This window comes from Aedes aegypti, chromosome 3, assembly GCF_002204515.2.
Source record: "Aedes aegypti strain LVP_AGWG chromosome 3, AaegL5.0 Primary Assembly, whole genome shotgun sequence".
Taxonomy (NCBI): Eukaryota; Metazoa; Arthropoda; class Insecta; order Diptera; family Culicidae; genus Aedes; species Aedes aegypti.
In genome coordinates this window covers 154,089,771-154,108,074 of record NC_035109.1, presented here as the reverse complement: position 1 = coordinate 154,108,074, position 18,304 = coordinate 154,089,771, and the positions used below count along the sequence as shown (strand labels likewise).

General features: G+C 37.0%; 2 protein-coding genes across 3 annotated transcripts in view; one reads left to right on the top strand and one right to left on the bottom strand.

Annotated features, from left to right (window-relative positions):
• The window catches only part of LOC5564163 (signal peptide peptidase-like 3), a 221,800-nt gene that overhangs the window by 103,042 nt on the left and 100,454 nt on the right, over nucleotides 1–18,304 (bottom strand). The window lies entirely within an intron of this gene.
• LOC5564166 (fatty acid hydroxylase domain-containing protein 2) overlaps nucleotides 1–18,304 on the top strand; it is a 36,687-nt gene that overhangs the window by 4,136 nt on the left and 14,247 nt on the right. Inside the window, exons 2-4 of one of the 2 annotated variants that reach the window (XM_001648458.2) lie at nucleotides 9,837–10,012; nucleotides 10,075–10,529; nucleotides 10,592–10,828. The exons of the other annotated variant lie outside the window; for it this stretch is intronic. Of the exons in view, the coding sequence (XP_001648508.2) occupies nucleotides 9,837–10,012; nucleotides 10,075–10,529; nucleotides 10,592–10,736 (776 nt within the window). The 3' untranslated portion in view covers nucleotides 10,737–10,828. Of the gene's footprint in view, nucleotides 1–9,836; nucleotides 10,013–10,074; nucleotides 10,530–10,591; nucleotides 10,829–18,304 lie in introns of those variants that run through there. 2 annotated transcript variants of the gene reach the window in all.

The following is an 18,304-nucleotide window of genomic DNA, read 5'->3' as shown; positions in this document are numbered from 1 at the left end:
GGCAGCACAATTTTTTTTTGTATTTGATCGAGTTTGATCAAAATGTGTATGAACAGTGGAGAAATATATTTTAAATGAACCTTGTATAAAAATATCGTCAAAATATACAGTCACCTCACAGTTATGGGTAGCATACAGATATGGATCAAAGTTGGCTTAAAAGGACAATATCTCATCAAATAGAGTAGCAATTACGCAGAACACATTTTATCTACGTGAACCATAAATCTGTACAGCATTGCAATCAATCATAACATCTTCTATCATATTTAATTCATCCGTATGAAACAAAATGTTATCCGTATTCATAGAATCGTTGATTCATAACTGTGGGGCATTGAAACCCGTACCACAGTTATGAATCAACGATAAGACTATTGCGAAAGAAACGCCGAAACGTATACTTTCACTAACACACCATTATTTCACTTCACAGATAGGGGAAATCAGGGTAAAACCGACACTGTGGGTAAGATCGACACCCTTTGATTTTTCATGTTTCGAGCAGATTTTCATGCAGTTTCCATTACGCTCTATTTTAACTTGTGAAATGTCGTGTTTCGGATGACATTACAACTGACGCTACCAATAAACTGCCAAAATAAACAACAAAATCATATTGGATAACATAGGAGCAACAGCAGTTGCAATATTTCGCTGTTATTCTTTAACTATTTCGCATGTCAAATTTTTCAAATGTCATTATTTTTTCTGCGTCTACATCATAATTTACTATTGTTACGTTCATACAACATGAAAAAGAATTTAATTTTTGGGTTTTCGACAGCTGAAAACGCTTTTGAAAAATAAATGTCCACTCGGGGTAAGATCGACACTTTCATTTGGGGTAAAATCGACACCTTTCTTCGCTTCATAATCTAACTTCAGGGAATCTTTCTTGTCGGAAGACTTCCTCTGTAGTTTATGTGAGTCTTTATTTTCGAATTCCAGTGAAGTTCATGGATGCCGACCTTGTTAACATGTGAAATATGACACTATATGACTTGTCGCAAGCTATCATTTAGTATTAAAAAAAATATTTCTATGTTTCACGTGTAATCTGATTGGATAAAGCTTGAAGAAATTTTTCTCATTTCAAATTGGAGAATTAATTGAATTCTAAATGTTTTCACATAAATTAATCTTATTGTTTATTTACAAACCATGGGGTTCGCCAGTTTTTAATAACTAAAAATAATTACACTTTTCTATCTTGTTAAAATAAAACAGTATTTATTTTTAAAACCAATCATTCGCCACAACTTCATCTTCGTAAACATTCCATGAACACAAATTAATCATATCCATGTGTATTCACCCCAACTTAATAATCTTAGCATGAGACATTTGAAATTTTCACATATATTTAGTGGATCTTTGGCCTTTCCTCAATAATTTACGTAATATGTGTATAATCCTTTAGAGGAAGGGGTCATAACAATCGAAAGTCATGTTTAAAGCATTCTTTTTTAATATGACATGTGATGGTGATGTTCATAACGTAAAAATTCTACTCAAAGTGCATGTGTCGGTTTTACCCCAACAGGGTGTCGATCTTACCCGCACTCTCAATCGTCTCACCTAAAAATGATGAAATATCAATTTGATTTAAATCACTATATAACCTTAATATATCATCCAGCGATCGCAAGGATTGATAGATTTATAACCAATATGTGATTCTACAACAATTTTAGGTTCGTTTAACAAGCGAAAGTAAACAAATTTTATCAATGAGCTTAGGGTGTCGGTTTTACCCCGAATTCCCCTACATTGCTTTTATAGTGTTCTGATCCATAATATGAGTCGATTCGATCCATAATAAGGACTCTCATGTTCCACTGATCCACATCTGTGGGATGGACATCGTTTGAAATTTATATCGAAATTGACACTTTTTCGTAAATAACCGTGATTTTTTATGTGTATTCTAGAAAACAACTATATTCGGCATTGCCTGGTGGGTAATTTTGTTTTTTACAAGGTCACCATGATTTGTAATCATATTTTATTCTAAAAAATGACTCTTAGCTGATCCATGGGGTGACTGTACAATATTGGTTTGTTCAAATCAGCAAATTTCTTAAAATAAATTCAAAAGTTTTTTGTGTGATCTAAGAATGCATTTTTTTGTGCAAATGTCGTGAAATGACGCGACAAAAGTTGTTTTTTATGATCGAAACAATCATAATTACTGAAGTGTAATATTGAATAGTACTAAAGTTTCAACTAAACATTTTTCCCATCGTCATGTTCGATAAAAGTGTTGAACCATAAGATTTCAAATAGGACATAACATAAAGAAAAAACCACTTTCCTGCTACATTCATGTTGTACTTTATTTTATTACACATTATTATTTTTTTTTTCAATTTTTTGGATACAGCCGCGGACTCTAACTACTCGGCTTAGGAAGGCCCCTGCACTTAACTTAGAGTTTTTAAGGTGAAACAGTCTGGAATCAATTTCTAAGATTATACTGAAACTTCAAAGGCACAAATCTCGCGAAGAAAGTATCCAACAACAGTGAACTTTTTATTTTGGCTTTGTGCAGAAAGCTTATAATAAGAAGATCAGAAACGTTTGCTAACTATTTCTCCAGTTTTGTGCCTTTGAAAACGTGAGTAGGGGCACAAGTCGGCCATTGTGACGGCCATCTTTGGATTCCGAGATGTTTTACCTTAATTTGGCTACATACACCCCTGCAAAGCGACTCAACTGCCAAAATTTGTCATGCTAACACATACACAGTATATACGCTCATACTTTATACAGAATCAGAACATAACATTTCAACCAGCAGATACGTCATACTGTTTCTGAATCACTAAACGTGTTAAAAAGCGAGAGATTCGGATTCCCACAGCTGACGGGTCGACAAACTGATGTGGAACATCATCAGTATTCGGTTTTAGATAACATTTCTTACAAAATTTCTCAAGAACTGTTCTTCATCTACTTTCGTTACTCACAACTGCGTCTGGTCCTCCGGTTGGTCAAGTTGAAACTTTTGAATAAAATAGTTTGGAATAGGTAGTCACTTATTGACGGAAAAAGTGTCTTTTGTAGAAACGACTTTTACTAGACTAGTGAAACAAAACTAAAAGAGTGACCAAATCACTAACAAGTGACTCGCTTCCAGCCCTGCCCAGTACAATCGGTGGCGGTTTATATAGTTTTCAAAAAGCTATAAAAGAAGCAACCGGAGCGAGCGAGCAGATGACATTGAAACAGCAGAAAGAAAACGCCAAAAATTCGCGTGACTCTGTGCCAACTCCGATCGTGCAATTCTGTGGAGTTGTTTGTGGGGCGAGTTCAGCGCTTCTGCTTCTGATTGTTCGTTCGGGCTAGCTTGAGCAATCCCTCCTCGTTGGCAGACTCCACTACACTTTCTGCCACTGACTGGATTCGATCGTCGGTCGTCTACAGCTCTTGCACACTGCGCATCAGAGACAGTCTGGGGCGGTTGTGCTTTGGATGCGTTTTCGGTCGTAAAATTGGCCAACCGAATGAGAATGAGAGTGTGATCGACCGTGCGACTGAATCTGAATGGGGCAGACTGCGTCGACGTCGTATGCTCTGATTGGTGGTGGTGCGATGAAGATGATCTTGACCGAATTTGAACGACTGAACTGTTGGTGTGAATGATTCCGGTTTGTGCACTCTGAGGAGCATCGAAACCTGACCAAAGTTGTCAGAATGAACTTTTAATTAAATTACGTTTTGAAAGTAAACTGATACTATTTTTCGATGTGAAGTAGATAAGTAAAATGATAACATTTTGTGATTGCTGATAAACAGTTATTGACATGTTTGAACCTTGTTTTCTTTTGTTATCTTTAAGAACGAGATTTTCAGCCCTGGACTATAGCTCATCTCGAGACTAACGGGCTTTACTTCCCTTCCGAAGAAAGTTGTCACTATAGGGGGAGATCACCCAGTACCGGACACTTAAGCCGCTAAATTCATAGCGTTAGCGTTAGCGTTAGCGTAGTTACGGTATACTTCGTAGATTGGATACTAGCGATATTCATGTTTTTCTTTTGATAATCTCATCCAGACTGCTTTCAGGAACAAGGCTAGGGAGTGAACCTTGATCCAATCATAGACAAGAGTACCAAAACCATGGATATCGTTATTCCCGGCCACGCCCATCTTTACCGTAACTTGGGATAGGGGAAGGAAATGTTGATGTAGCACTTACTTAATGAGAGGCCACCGACTCAGCGACGCCCTCATAAGTGCTACGGAGTTGGGGGTTGGGTGGGGTATAACGTCAGGATTCGCCTGAAAAGCTAGCGATGGACCCAGAGCATGTGTTGTTTAATTGGTTGTTATTTAATCTTTGATTGACGGCAATCAAAAGAGAAAAAAAGTTTTATTTAGTTGTTTTTTGTTTGACGGTAATAATTTTCTGCTTGATAATCACTAAGAAGCAGAATCGATCCCTCCAGGGTCATCGAATTGTCGAAAAAAAAAAAAAATGCTTTAAAATGCACACTTTTAACAGAAAAAAAACACACACTTTTTGGTTGACAACAAACGACCGAAACCACAACGTATGGCCAATTCTGCGACAAGCGACCAACTGAAACGGGTAAATCACCGCACTTCCAATAAGCAAAAAAACTGAACTTTTCGTCTATGTAAAAGCCTACACAATAATCAAATTTCAAACAAGTTCCGGGCTTTTTTATAAAGGAACCGACTCACCAAATGCCTGTAGCCTGTTGTATAATCCGTACTTATCCGTCGGTCAACGTCCAATACTCTTGAGTCAAATAATGCTACTCCAGAAACCTTCACAGGTCCATAAACTTTTTCACAGGTTCTTTAACTTACTACACTTTCAAACAGTTAGAACACTCGCACTTTTTTTACCGTTAAAATATTATACCAGCACAAGCCGATTTGCGATTGCATCAGCCAAATCTGAATTATACGCGAAGCCGAAAAAACGTGACAGTATATCAAAAACACAACCGCCCGCGCGCGCGGCTTGCTGCGAATATCCGGACACTTAAGCCGCTAAATTCATTATTCAAAAACTATTGATTTTATGCAGTCTTTGTGCCCATTTATAACAAATATTACCATTTTTGTAGCGTATAAATATAAATATGGATCTTGATTTTAATGATGTGTTTTAGTACCAAATTGACCTGTCATAAAAGGTTGCTCCCAATACCGGACACGATCTGGAAATGCCTCGAAGTCAGTAAATTTATGTATCATTGAACGTTTTTACTCCATGCAAAGTTTTCCATTGCTAATTCAATGCATTTGCAATATTCACAAGAGTAATTTAAGTTTTACTTAGACTGCAAGTTGGTTATCCAAAAACCTCTTTCATGTATGATAAAAAAAACATCACATTTTACGTGTTGATCTGAATTTTCATTCTTCTGATTTGGAATCTATGAATGAAATCTATAAAAAGGAGAGAGCTTGAGACAAAAACGTGTTATTTATGCTTTGGTGGAATTTTTTGTGTCCTCCCAAAAAAGTTAGCTCATTTGAATGCTGATACTGATGCTGTACAAATCTAGCTTCTAAGTAACACTAGACATTAGTATTTCACGCACTTTGACTGTTCTTAGAATTGTCGTAACACGTACAATATTTGTCAAAATATGTGTTTTGTTCACAAAAACCTAAAAATTTGTACGTCACTAAAATTTTTCTATCACAAACAGTTGAACAATTATTTCATTTCATTCCATTTATTTGGCATTACATCAATTATCTTGATAAAACCTCGACTCGGCCATGAACCGAAATATTGCCAATTCACTCGGTTCATGGCCGCTTCTCTCCATCCTCGTCTGCGACTCACGCTCTCCAGGTCCTGGTGCACCTGGTCAATCCACCTAGTTCGCTGTGCCCCACGTTTTCTTGTTCCGACCGGATTCGTAGTGAACACCATCTTTACAGGGTTGTTGTCCGGCATTTTTGCAACATGCCCTGCCCAACGTATCCTTCCAGCTTTAGCTACCTTCACGATACTGGGTTCACCGTAGAGTTGAGCGAGCTCGTGTTTCATCCTTCGCCGTCACACGCCGTTCTCCTGTACGCCGCCGATTGTCCTTAGCACTCGGCGTTCGAAAACCCCAAGAGCTTGCAAGTCCTCCGTTTCAAATTTTCTCCCAATAATATCCATGTCATCCGCGAGGCAAACAAATTGTCCGGATCTCGTGAAAATCGTGCCTCGACTGTTAAGTCCGGCTCTCCTTATGACACTTTCAAGCGCAATATTGAACCCTGTCATAGTCCCCGCCGAGGCTCGAACGAACTGGAGTGTTCGCCCGAGATCTTCACGCAGTTTTGCACAACGTTCATCGTTGCTCTAATCAATCTTGTGAGCTTCCCGGGAAAGCAGTTCTTGTCCATGATCTTCCATAGCTCTACACAGTGCCGTAGCGTGCGGTTGGCCAGGTTGGCACCCGCCAAGGGCGCCAGCCGTCAGGGGGCGCCAAAATGAGCACATGGCAAAATTTTGGAACAAACATATCCAACGGAAAAAAAAGGAAAACATATCAGTGAAGAATTGAAGAAAATCTAGGTTCATTTTTAGCAGTAAAGCATCTCAAAAGCAGCGTTACCAAACTTCCGGATTTGTCTGGAATATTTCAGATTTTTAAGTCTACATTTTACAAAAATCTGGAAGATCCATATACAAATTTATGGTGACATTCTAAGGTCTTCCATATAAGACAAAGGAAACCCAGTCTTTTCTAATTGAAATTTCTAAAACCATCAAAATTTTTGAAAAAAAAACAACCTGACATCTCTGTTTACATATTACAGAATTCATAAGTTGAAGAGTCTTTTTAGAAGTACTTGAAATCTATCTATCTATATAAATAAAAATGGAATGGTGTTTGTATGTCACGAAATGGCATCCAAACGGGTCAACGGATTTGAACGATTATAATTCCGTTTTGTTCGTCAAGTGTTCCGACGTGTTTGTGTGTATAAAAATCCCAGGATATTCACCGGGAAAGTCGGAAAAACGAGTGTGAACGGAACTGTCGTATTGTATGGGAGGTTCCATGACATGTTTCAACAGCCTACTTGATGGCAAGACGAAGTTTGCCGGGACCACTAGTATATAAATAAAAATGGAGTGGTGTTTGTATGTCACGAAATAACTTGAGAACGGATCAACGAATTGGGGTAAATTTTTCACTGTTATACTTGACAAGGGATGTGACGAGTTCGTGCAAGGAAAAAGTTTGGGAAAGTCTCCGGAATAATCGGGAAAACGGGAGAAGACTCTGTTGTCATTTTGTATGGACCAATGCACGAGTTCACTAATCTGACGTTTGAGCGGTGCCAAGTTCACTCGTTACCATGACCACATAATAACACGACACCGCTCGAACGTCAAATAGTGAACTCGTGCATTGGTCCATAGGGGATTACATGACGTTTTGCAACAGCCTACTTGATGGCAAGACGAAGTTTGCCGGGACCACTAGTTATAAATATAAATAAATTTATATTTATTATTTTTTTAAATTTACTTCCAAATTCCAAAATTTAAGCAGTTAGGCTTCAACGCTCTTCTTTTGTGAGCTCTAATAGCCGTGAAAACAGTTTTACAAATAAAACTGATTTGTGACGTTCGATTGATATTTAAAATGAGAATGAGCTAGTAGTTTTTATCAATTATATTAATTTGATCATACTAGATCCTTCCGCAATTACGCTTTCTATACTGTTTATTGGTAAAACAACATTTCTTCAAACTTTGAGAAGGTCGATAATCACTTAGATAGCTTAGATAGGTTTTCAAACACAGTTTTATTGTATCATCATATCAACAAAATTCTTCAAAATATATTCAAAGAACCTTGAGCATAAATTTCATGCAATCCTAAACGCAAATTCTGGGATGATTTTTTTTTATAAAATAATGAGCAGAAATCTTACATTATCTTGCGTAAGATTTTTACAAAATTTTGGAAAGTTTGATTACAAGATGCTCAGCAGGATCCCGCAGATTTAAGAAGTGGATTCTCGCACAATCCATGACATAGGAAAACGTGAGTATTTCAGGCTCTTAGTAATGGTAGTATTTACAGGTAAAGTCTTCTTATATTTGGCTAAGAAATAAGTTTTTGAGCAAAGATGGTTTTATTACGAATTAACTTATAAATAAATAAATAAATAAAACTTAAAATGATTTACAAATATCCTTCTGGTTCTACCCAACAAATGTTCTCAAATTATTAATGTTTTCTAATAAATCCTTGGAGATAATTTAAAAATTGACTTGGATGAATTTTAGTGATACTAATAAAAAGTAAGAACATAGGGAAATTTTTAGAGCCTCAATTTTTTTTGAGATGAATAAATTTGTGCTGAAAATTTTATTGACAGGATTTCTACGGAAAAACTGTAGAAACAATCTTAAAAACTACGCAAAAATTAATTATTCAATAATATAAATAAGATTCCTTTAATTAACGTTTTTGGAGCCTCTAACAAATTCTATGCTTTTGTTCATTGCATTTCACTAAAACTTCAAACTAATTGTCTTATGTATCAAGCACTATCTGCGGTTTTTTTTATAAACATGCATTCAAATTTTGGAATTTCGTCTAAAAATTATCTTGATAATATCACCAGACGGTTGTTTTATACAAAGTATGTTAGCTTTTTACGAACAGATTCATAAACTTCAAATTTTAGTAAAGCCGTGAGATTCAGCATGATACTCTTTCAAAACGAAACCTCTAGGATTTTTTTTTTTCAATATATTTAACGTAAACTTGTTCCATTCAAAGACATACAAAGTTTTTTGAGTTTTCACTTTGACTAGGGGGGCACAAATGGAGGTTTGCCAAGGGCGCCATGAGGCAACGCTACAGCTCTGGCTCTACACGGTCAATACTGTCGTATGCCGCCTTGAAATCGATGAACAAATGGTGCGTAGGGACCTGGTACTCACGGCATTTCTGGAGGATTTGCCGCACGGAAAAGATCTGGTCCGTTGTCAAGCGGCCGTCGATGAAACCTGCTTGATAACTTCCCACGAACTCGTTTGCTATAGGTAATAGACGACGGAAGAGAATCTGGGATAGCACTTTGTAGGCGGCGTTTAGGATAGTGATTGCACGATAATTTTCACACTCCAGTTTGTCGCCCTTTTTGTAAACAGGACATATATTGCTTGCTTCCACTCCTCCGGTAGCTGTTCAGTTTCCCAGATTCTGGTTATCAGCCGATGAAGACAAGCGGCCAACCTGTCCGGGCCCATCTCGATAAGTTCGGCTCCGATACTATCCTTGCCAGCGGCCTTATTGTTCTTGAGCTGTTGAATGGCTTCCACTGTCCGCTGTGCCCGATGTAGCCATCGCTTTCGCTGACCTGAACTTCTGTGCCTGTGCTATCTGCACCATTCAGGTGTTCTTCGTAATGCTGCTTCCACCTTTCGATCACCTCGCGTTCGTCCGTCAAGAGGCTCCCGTCCTTATCCCGGCACCTCATCAGCTCGCGGCACGAAGCCTTTGCAGGATGTGTTGAGCTTGTGATAGAACTTCCGCGTTTCTTGAGAACGTACAGCAACTCCATCTCTTGGCATTCCACCTCTTCCAGGCGGCGCATTTTGTCCCGGAATAGGCGAGTTTGCTGTTTCCGCTTCAGTCTGTATTTTTTTCTCAGTCGCCAAAAACTTTGCCCTTACAATTTTGGCGAAAATTGGCCAGTTATGTTTGAATATTCTAAGAATAAGACAAGATATTCCGTTTTTCCACATTTTCGTGTGATTTGTGCCGTTCCGTATGAAAACTAATAAATCGTACCACCGATCAATCTCCACCATCCGACAGGTGATGACCCGGCCACCTTGTACATCTGGGTGCAGATGTTCTATGTCTACTCGCACTACTGGCTCATGGGCGCCCTGTTCATGATCATGGACATTACCGGGAAGCCGAAGTTTCTTCGAAAGTATAAAACGCAACCAGGGGTTAATGAACCGATCAAGTGGAGCGATCTGAAGAAGGTAAGTTAGTTCAAAACTCTTTAAAAGAATACTTCAACATTTAACAAGCTCTATCTATCCAGATCATCAAAACGGTCCTGTTCAACCAGTTCGTCATTGGGGCTCCCCTGACGTACATCGGTTTTCACCTGTCGATCGACAAGGACCTGCCAGATGTCCGAGTTCTTCCGCCGCTGACGACCGTCGTGCGGGACCTTATCGTTTGCATGTTCATGTGGGAGATTGGTTTCTACTACAGCCATCGACTGCTGCACCACAAGTACCTGTACAAAATCATCCACAAGAAACATCACGAATTTACCGCCCCGGTTTCGTGGGCGGCCATTTACGCGCACCCCATCGAGCACATATTCAGCAATATGATTCCTCCGATGTTGGGCGTCTCGCTCATGAGGTGCCACGTGGTAACTTCCGCTCTCTGGTTCAACTACGTCATCCAGGACACGCTGACGGCGCACTCCGGCTACCATCTGCCGTTCCTGATGAGTTCGGAGTACCACGACTATCATCATTTGAAGTGAGTTCTTTCCTTGGTAAGGGAATTATAATGCAAATGATTAATTTGTGAACCTCCAACAGATTTAACCAATGTTTCGGCACCAATGGTCTCCTGGATTGGCTGCATGGGACGGATGCAAACTTCCGCAAGACGAAATATGGGCAACGCGATCAACGATTGTTAGGGCTGAAATCGGCAAGGGAACTGGTCCCGGATAAGGATTAAGCTGCTGCCATTGTTGGTAGAACGAATTGAGCTGTGAAAATTGTGAATTTATTACAAACCTGATAAAATATACTAAAAGTTGACATTTTTGATATTCTGTTTAAAATGAATCAGTGTTTTTTTTTGCTTTCACAGGCCTTCTTTACAGTTTCAGTACCAAAGTTGCGTTACCATGAATACTGGAAGACGAACTTATCCAAGTATGGTTATAGTTCCTCATAAAATCAGCATCTATTTTCACTCTAAGAAATAAACTAATTCGTCTTGGTAATTTTGCACTCGTTATGATCATTTGGCTCCGGATATATTCCGATTTTTTCTTGGAGGATCATGCCTCAGGCATTTTCTCATGATTGATTCTTTGCATTCTTGGACAAGAGTTTGTGGTGAAAAAATGAAAAAGGTTGGTGCAGCCGTTTTCGAATAATGAAGATTATGTTTCAGATATCACTATAAGGATAAAGATCTTAAAATGACAGGGCAAATCGTACTATTGCTTTTTTTTGTTCAGTAACTTTCACTCATGGTACTATAATTCTGAAGTATTCTCTCAAACAACAATAGCGTTCGAAATACAGATGTTTGAAAAAAATACAGTACTTTGAATTGTCCATGTTTAGTTCGTCACAGTCATAAGAATCTTCAACATATTTCGTTCTTTAATTAGTCTGGGTTCATATAGACTAAACCAAGTGTTTTTGATGGCTTCAAGAAATCGTACTCTCTAAAATAAAGTTACACAAAATCGGGTTCTTCTGGACCACATGTCATGTGTGGTATTTTCATGCATCCGGAAAAATCGGTTTTGTGCTAATTTCTGCATTATTTGCTCAAACTACACGACGCACAGAGATGCTTAGTATTTCGGAGCTTCTTTATGTGTCATATACTTTAAAAAATAGAAGAAGAAATTATCGCAGGAGCGTGTTGTTCAAATGTGTTAAAATTACACATCTGATGTGTTGGTCCAGAAGAGCTCGATTATGTGCGAATCGTACTCAGTTTTGTGTAACTTCGTTTATGCGTGTACCCAAGACATTCGAAATGTCAAATTATTAACATTATTGGCTGCAATAAAGAAAATTATCTATTTGATGATACATCTGTATCAAAATTGAATCGAAAAAGTCAGAATTGATGGGGTTTTAGCGTATCCATACTTGTCCTACTTGTTTTTCCTCTTGTAGAAATTCTTCTACAATATATTTGGTTTTAATAGACTCTAGTCAGCTTTGTAGCATGGCAGCCAATCCATGAAAATCCGTTCTAGTGGGTCAACGAATTCCGTGAAAATTTGCTATTTTGTTCCTAATTTGAAATAAGGATACACGTGTTTTTGGATTTTTTTATTAGGGTGACCATTTCCGAAATAGTGTGACCAGAAAAATCGCGATTTTGCAAAATTTTTATTTAAAAAAAATATTATAACTTTTGAATCGTTCGATCGATTTTTAATCTTTTTGGACTAAATAAAAGCTAAGGACGTTGACTTTTCAGGAAAAATAAAAAATTCACAAAAATTGTTTTTTACTTAAAAAAAACAATAATTTCTGTTTTTTCGTGTCCTAGAGGCCTCGGGGCTATTGCTGTTCTCATTTTTTCTTGAAAGTTCAGAAAATTTTACGTTTACTATCACACTGTAGGTCTCAGCATGTTAGATTTTTTATTTAAAAAAAATCATAACTTTTGAACAGCTCAACCGATTACCAATCTTTTTTATGGAATGAAAGCTTAAGATTTCAACTTTACAGACAAAATTAAAAAATCTAAAAAATAAATATTTTGATGTAAAAAATAAATATTTTTTCAAAGTTTTATATTTTTTTTCTGAAATACCGTCGTTGGGGGTGACAATGGGTCAAAAATGGATATGTGCGATTTATTTTTTGAATAACTATCGCAATTTAACTCCAATAAACTTCAAATTTGGTGTGTATGTACTTTGATGGTACATTAACAACTGTTCAAAAAATTAAAGATAAATATTTATTCACAGCGGCACCACAAGTGAATGAAAAATGACCCAATCTCACCCCATAGAGGGGGTGACATTGGGTCACTGTAATTGAAATAACTTGTTTTTGAGAATATGATTTCAAAACCATTCACAACTGAAAAATATTGATAAAAAACGATGCAAACAAGACAAAAACATATCTAAGATGTTTCACAAGTATGATAAACCCACTTAAAAGAAAGATTATACTGAAAATTGAAGAGCTATGAGAAAAAATATGAAAACCCAACATTTATCGTCAAATTTACATAAATTTTCTTGGTGTTTCCCTCAAATTGTCTTCAAAGTCTCATCCCCATTGCTATAAAGCCCATTCAGTTTTCCCAAAGGTGTACTGAAACAGTGATTATTTTAAACCTTCGCAAATAGTAAAATTTCGGTGCGACATTCCACGATCAATAAATTTCAGGCAGAAGTTGACGTCATAATCCCAGTATTTCAGCGATCCAACTCATTTGTAATTCCGTGAGATGTTTCTATTATATGAAAACACTGATAAATGATCAAATTTAGAAAAAACACCCTTTTGATAAAAATTTACGATGTTGCTGCGCTCGAAACACAGTTGCTGGTTTGAGAAGTTGTCAAAATGCGTTGTATTGTTATTCAATGCACGGAATACTCAAGTAGACTTGTTTGATGTTTCAGAGATGCTATATTTATAAAGAATAAACACATCTTAATGAAAAAAGAGAACACTCGGCACCGTAAAATGTCAAAAAAGTGGACTTGGAATTTCATTAACTATCGTTCTTGCTTGACCCAATCTCACCCCCATTTTAAATGTTTTAGACATCGTACCGAAAAAAATGATTTTTTTTTTTTGTGGGAAAATCAAACAGATTCCGGAAAATACTGGTGATGTGTTCAACATTCTAATAATACAACGGTAGAGGCTAGAGTACATGCGTGATACTTTGTACAGGAGAAATTTAATGTTGTAAATCTTATCTAGTTTCAACATGCAAGTTTATTCATGTAGTTAACAAAAACTACTATTTCTAAAAATGCATATTGTTATGAATTATGTGTAATAATATGTTCCCTAACATATGAATTATTAATTTTAGTAATATCAGCGTTATTAGCTGAAATATTTCACAAAACATATTTTTCCGTTTTGACCCAATCTCACCCCCTAGACCCATTGTCACCCCCATCGACGGTAGCAAATTTTTACGGAATTCGGTGACCTACTAGATCGGTTTTTCATGGAATGGTTGAAGGGAAAACTTATTTTTGCAAAGAAAAATCACCAAAGGAGGTTCATTGACCTCTATAGAAATGAATAATTTTGCCGAAGAACGCAAAACAATCCAACACTTGTGAAAAAAGTTAATCATTATAAACCTATTGACAAGGTGACGTTGATTAACACGTAAAGAAATAAAAATAATAACAAACTTTGGCTTAATTTCGGAATAGTCTATGCCAAATAACTTTTTTCACAAGCATCGGATTGCTTTGCGGGCGTCGACAAAGTCGTAAAAATACCTATCGAGATCCGTGTTCAAATTTTTTATAGAGGTCAATGGGAGACCTATCGCGATTTTCCGTTGCAAAAGTAAGTTTTTCCTGGCGCTAAAATATAGTTTCGGCGATCATATTTTTCATATAAACGTGTCCCAGGCTAGTGTCCATTCAGAATCAGTTCTCCCGTATGCCTAAAAATGCAAAATCGGATAACATCATGATGCTGCGACTTGATATTTTTCTGATATATGACAGAAAACTCTATGCAGTTTCATAGCATCAGAACATCATTTTTTAATATTATTCAGTAAACTGACAAATATTGTAACATTTTCCAAATCCATTGCAGTATAAATTTTGGATTAGTAGAGGATTTAACACGCGTTTCAATTTAACACTTTTTTCTATCTTTATTAACAACATTTTTAGCCCTGGAATAATTCATCTCGGGGAATTTAACATTAAATTTCGGGAAGATTTTGTAAATTATCCAGCTGTTTTTTCTTGAATATTATACATTTAGTAATACGAGGTTCATCAAACATTTGACAAATTTAAATTCAAGTTATTATGATACAGCCAACTCTCCCTAACTCGATATTAAAGGGACCATCGAGTAAGGGAGGTATCGACTTACAGAACATAAAACCAGTGCAACTGCGATCCAAGGGACCATCGAGTTAGCCATGAAAACCAATTTTTACTATGGTTCTCGAACTCGATATCAAGATACTGAATATCGATTAAGGGAGAGTTATCTGTTTATTTTTTAAACACTGAGTTTACAGAATAAGAAAATGAGATCAGTTTACCGCAGCGTACCTGTAGTAATATGTAATGCGTCCGTGTACAAAATGGAAATTGTGGGCTTAAGTCCCGCCAGCTACATAATCTTTTAGCACAATGTTAACACAATTACACTTAGTTTGGCAAACATACTTCTATCTGCCGATATTGAATACCTCCTCTATTGATTCAGTAGTTCGGAATGAACGCAGAATTTTGCTTTGTATGGTCGACTGGAAGAACCTCGACAGAAATCGGTTTACAGTTTTCAATGGTATCCTCCTGTGTTATTGGAAAATAATCACGTTATTCTTAACCCAAAGTAATTTAATAATGAACCCACCATTATGTTCCATTTGTTTTGGAAATTCCAGCGACAACAAAACAAAATAAAAAGCGATTTTTGGCTAGCTTGCAGCTTGTGGCGAATTACTTTGGCACCGGAGTTAATTGCAAAATGTAGTTTGGGCTACCATACGCATTGTCAGGATGTTTTAGTCATCTGTACTAAAACGTAGTAAACGTCCCAAAAACTGTGACCATTTTCATTAATTTTAGACATAGTAGAACTGAACAAACAGTAATGGTATGGATTACCATATAGTTTTTTTCAGTGTATGCATGCCATAAAACTTTTGACTTTTACTGTGCGCACTGTTTTCAAGTTGCCCGTGAGAGAGAACGAGACAGCACCAACACACGGCGCAGTTGAGCCCAATTACTTCATTTCGGCTAAATTTTCAAGGTCTCCACTAATTAATTTGCCTTCAATTCCGTTAGAAAAATATACTCAATTTTGGATTGATTCAAGGCAAAATTGAGTTCTTTTAACTCATACCTAAGAAAGGTAGCATTTACCCAATTTTGGTTTATTGAGCCAAAGTACCCCCATTAGGTAGATGCCAGAGTTTATATACACAGAGTTGCGCGAAGAGACTTCTTTGAATGCTTGCTCTTCTTCGTCTTCGAAAACAGCCCCTATCTGTTTTGCTGGGCTGCTCGATAGGTAGACGGTTTGACAGTTCGATACACTGAGAAAAATCTACACGTCAAGGTCGTGTGTTTTACTTATAGATTTGCGCAATGAGGAAAACCACATGATTTGAGTGTGGTAGCCATATGGATTTCATCATTGATTTCACGGTATCATAACATGTGTATCAACATTAGGTTGTCATGTGAAACAAACATGAATTTCCAAATATTAAATCATGAAAACCAACTGATTTGCTTATTGAATTCGAAATGTAGTAGCTTTAGATAGTCATGTGTGATAGAACATAAATGTCAAGGGACTGAAAGAAGAAATTTGGTAGAAAAACTTTTGCTCCCCAAAATATGGATCCGTGGCTCCTCTGCTTGTCGCAAGCTCTCTTGATTTTTTTTTTCAAACCCGTGAGCCAGCAACAAGCGGGGCGCCACAAATCCATAATTTGGGAAGCCAGGGATAAGCATATTCCATTTTTTTCGAAACTGAAAGCCAGGAAAATCTGATAGTGGAATCCGATTTTTCTACTAAACTATACATTATAATCAATGTTTTCTTATAGAAAGGTAGAACTCTCGTACATCGGTCAACTTCACTAATAAAAGAAAAATCGAATTCACAAATTTTCATCTAACACTTTCAGCTTCAAAATTTGCTTCTTCTCTTTGGAAGCATGATGATGACTGTCGTTCGACACGAGGTCCAACCGCAATTCAGTTCACTATGCATCCCATGGGTTGATCACAAACAATTTAGAAGCTTTGAACATGGAAATCGATAGCATAGCTCATGGATTTCATCATAACAATCTCATTGCGCAAATCAATGAATCGACCAACTTGAACATGATGATTATGACACAAGGTAACCATAAGCAAAACACACTGAATCCGTGTTGGAGTGATGATCTATGCGTCCATAGGTTGACACATACGAAACTGAAGAGAAAGCTTCGGGAACTTATGTGGAAAAAATATGGAATCCCTGTTGTCGGTTGATGAATCAATCCATGAAGCAAAACACAGGAATTTAATGTGTAACACACACGAAGTTTGCAAGAAAATCATAGCAAATCGATATGGACGTTCATGAATCGATCCATAATTTTAAACACACAGATCGAGCGTGTGGATTTTTATCAGTGTAGGTAGATTTGGTTTCACTCTTCGCGCAACTCTTCATTCATAGACTCTGGTAGATGCAACTCTCTCTATATTTGACAACATTCGTGGGGGAGAAAGAGAACACCGAGAGCTTTTGAGTGGAAAGGATAATGAATATACTTAATTTTGGGTAAAGTTAACCCAAATTTAGGTATTTTTTCTCCGTACACACTAAAAGTCAAAAGAACAAAAGAATTTATAGCACGTACAGAGGCTCATGAGCCTATGTATGCTATAAAACGTTTGACTTTTACTGTGCGCCCTGTTTTCAAGTTGCCCGTGAGAGAGAGCGGAACAGCACCAACACACGGCACACAGTAAAAGTCATGAGAACAAAAGAATGTATGGCACGCACAGTGACATGGTGACAGAGTACACTGATAAAAATCCACACGATTGATCCGTGTGTTTAAAATTACACAGCGCAACAAAAATGACATTTTTGCGTGTCTCAAGAATCAAATTATGTGTCTCCAGTAGATTTGGGGTTGCTGAATCTGATGCCGTTTTGAGAAATGTTCCAGCACGTCACAATTTTTAACTACAGGTCGCCAAAGTTGTATAAAATACTTGTTTTATTGATGTTTGCATGAAATTTAAGGAATGATTTATTAAACTTTTAAGTGATCTAATCCATCAAGCATGTAAAATAGGACTTCAACTTTCATTTCAGATATAATTCGGTTGAAATTTCACGATTAAATTTAAATCAAATAGATTTTTTCAACATGCTTGCAGTCTTCATACAAAATACTTCGTTTCTCTTATATGGCAAAATACAATACTTTTCTAAACCATCGAAAAACAACTTTTGAGCATCGAAAGTGTTATGAAATTTGTTGATAAGTATTGTTATACACATGAAGCTTGAATTCTGTGATAAATAAGACAAACAAAATGCCATACAAGCTGGCAAACTTGCATGCAAGTTGACTGAAATAGTCAAATTTTGCATTTTCAACAGCCAATATCTCAAAAACTAGAAGTGCTATGATATTTTCGAAAACGGCAATGGATTCAGCAACCCTTAATAAAGTAAATAGTGGTATTTTGGTGCTTGAGACAAAAACGTGTTCCGCAGTGTTATGGATCGATTCATGAACGTCTATATCGATTTGTTGTGATGTCCATACAAACTTCG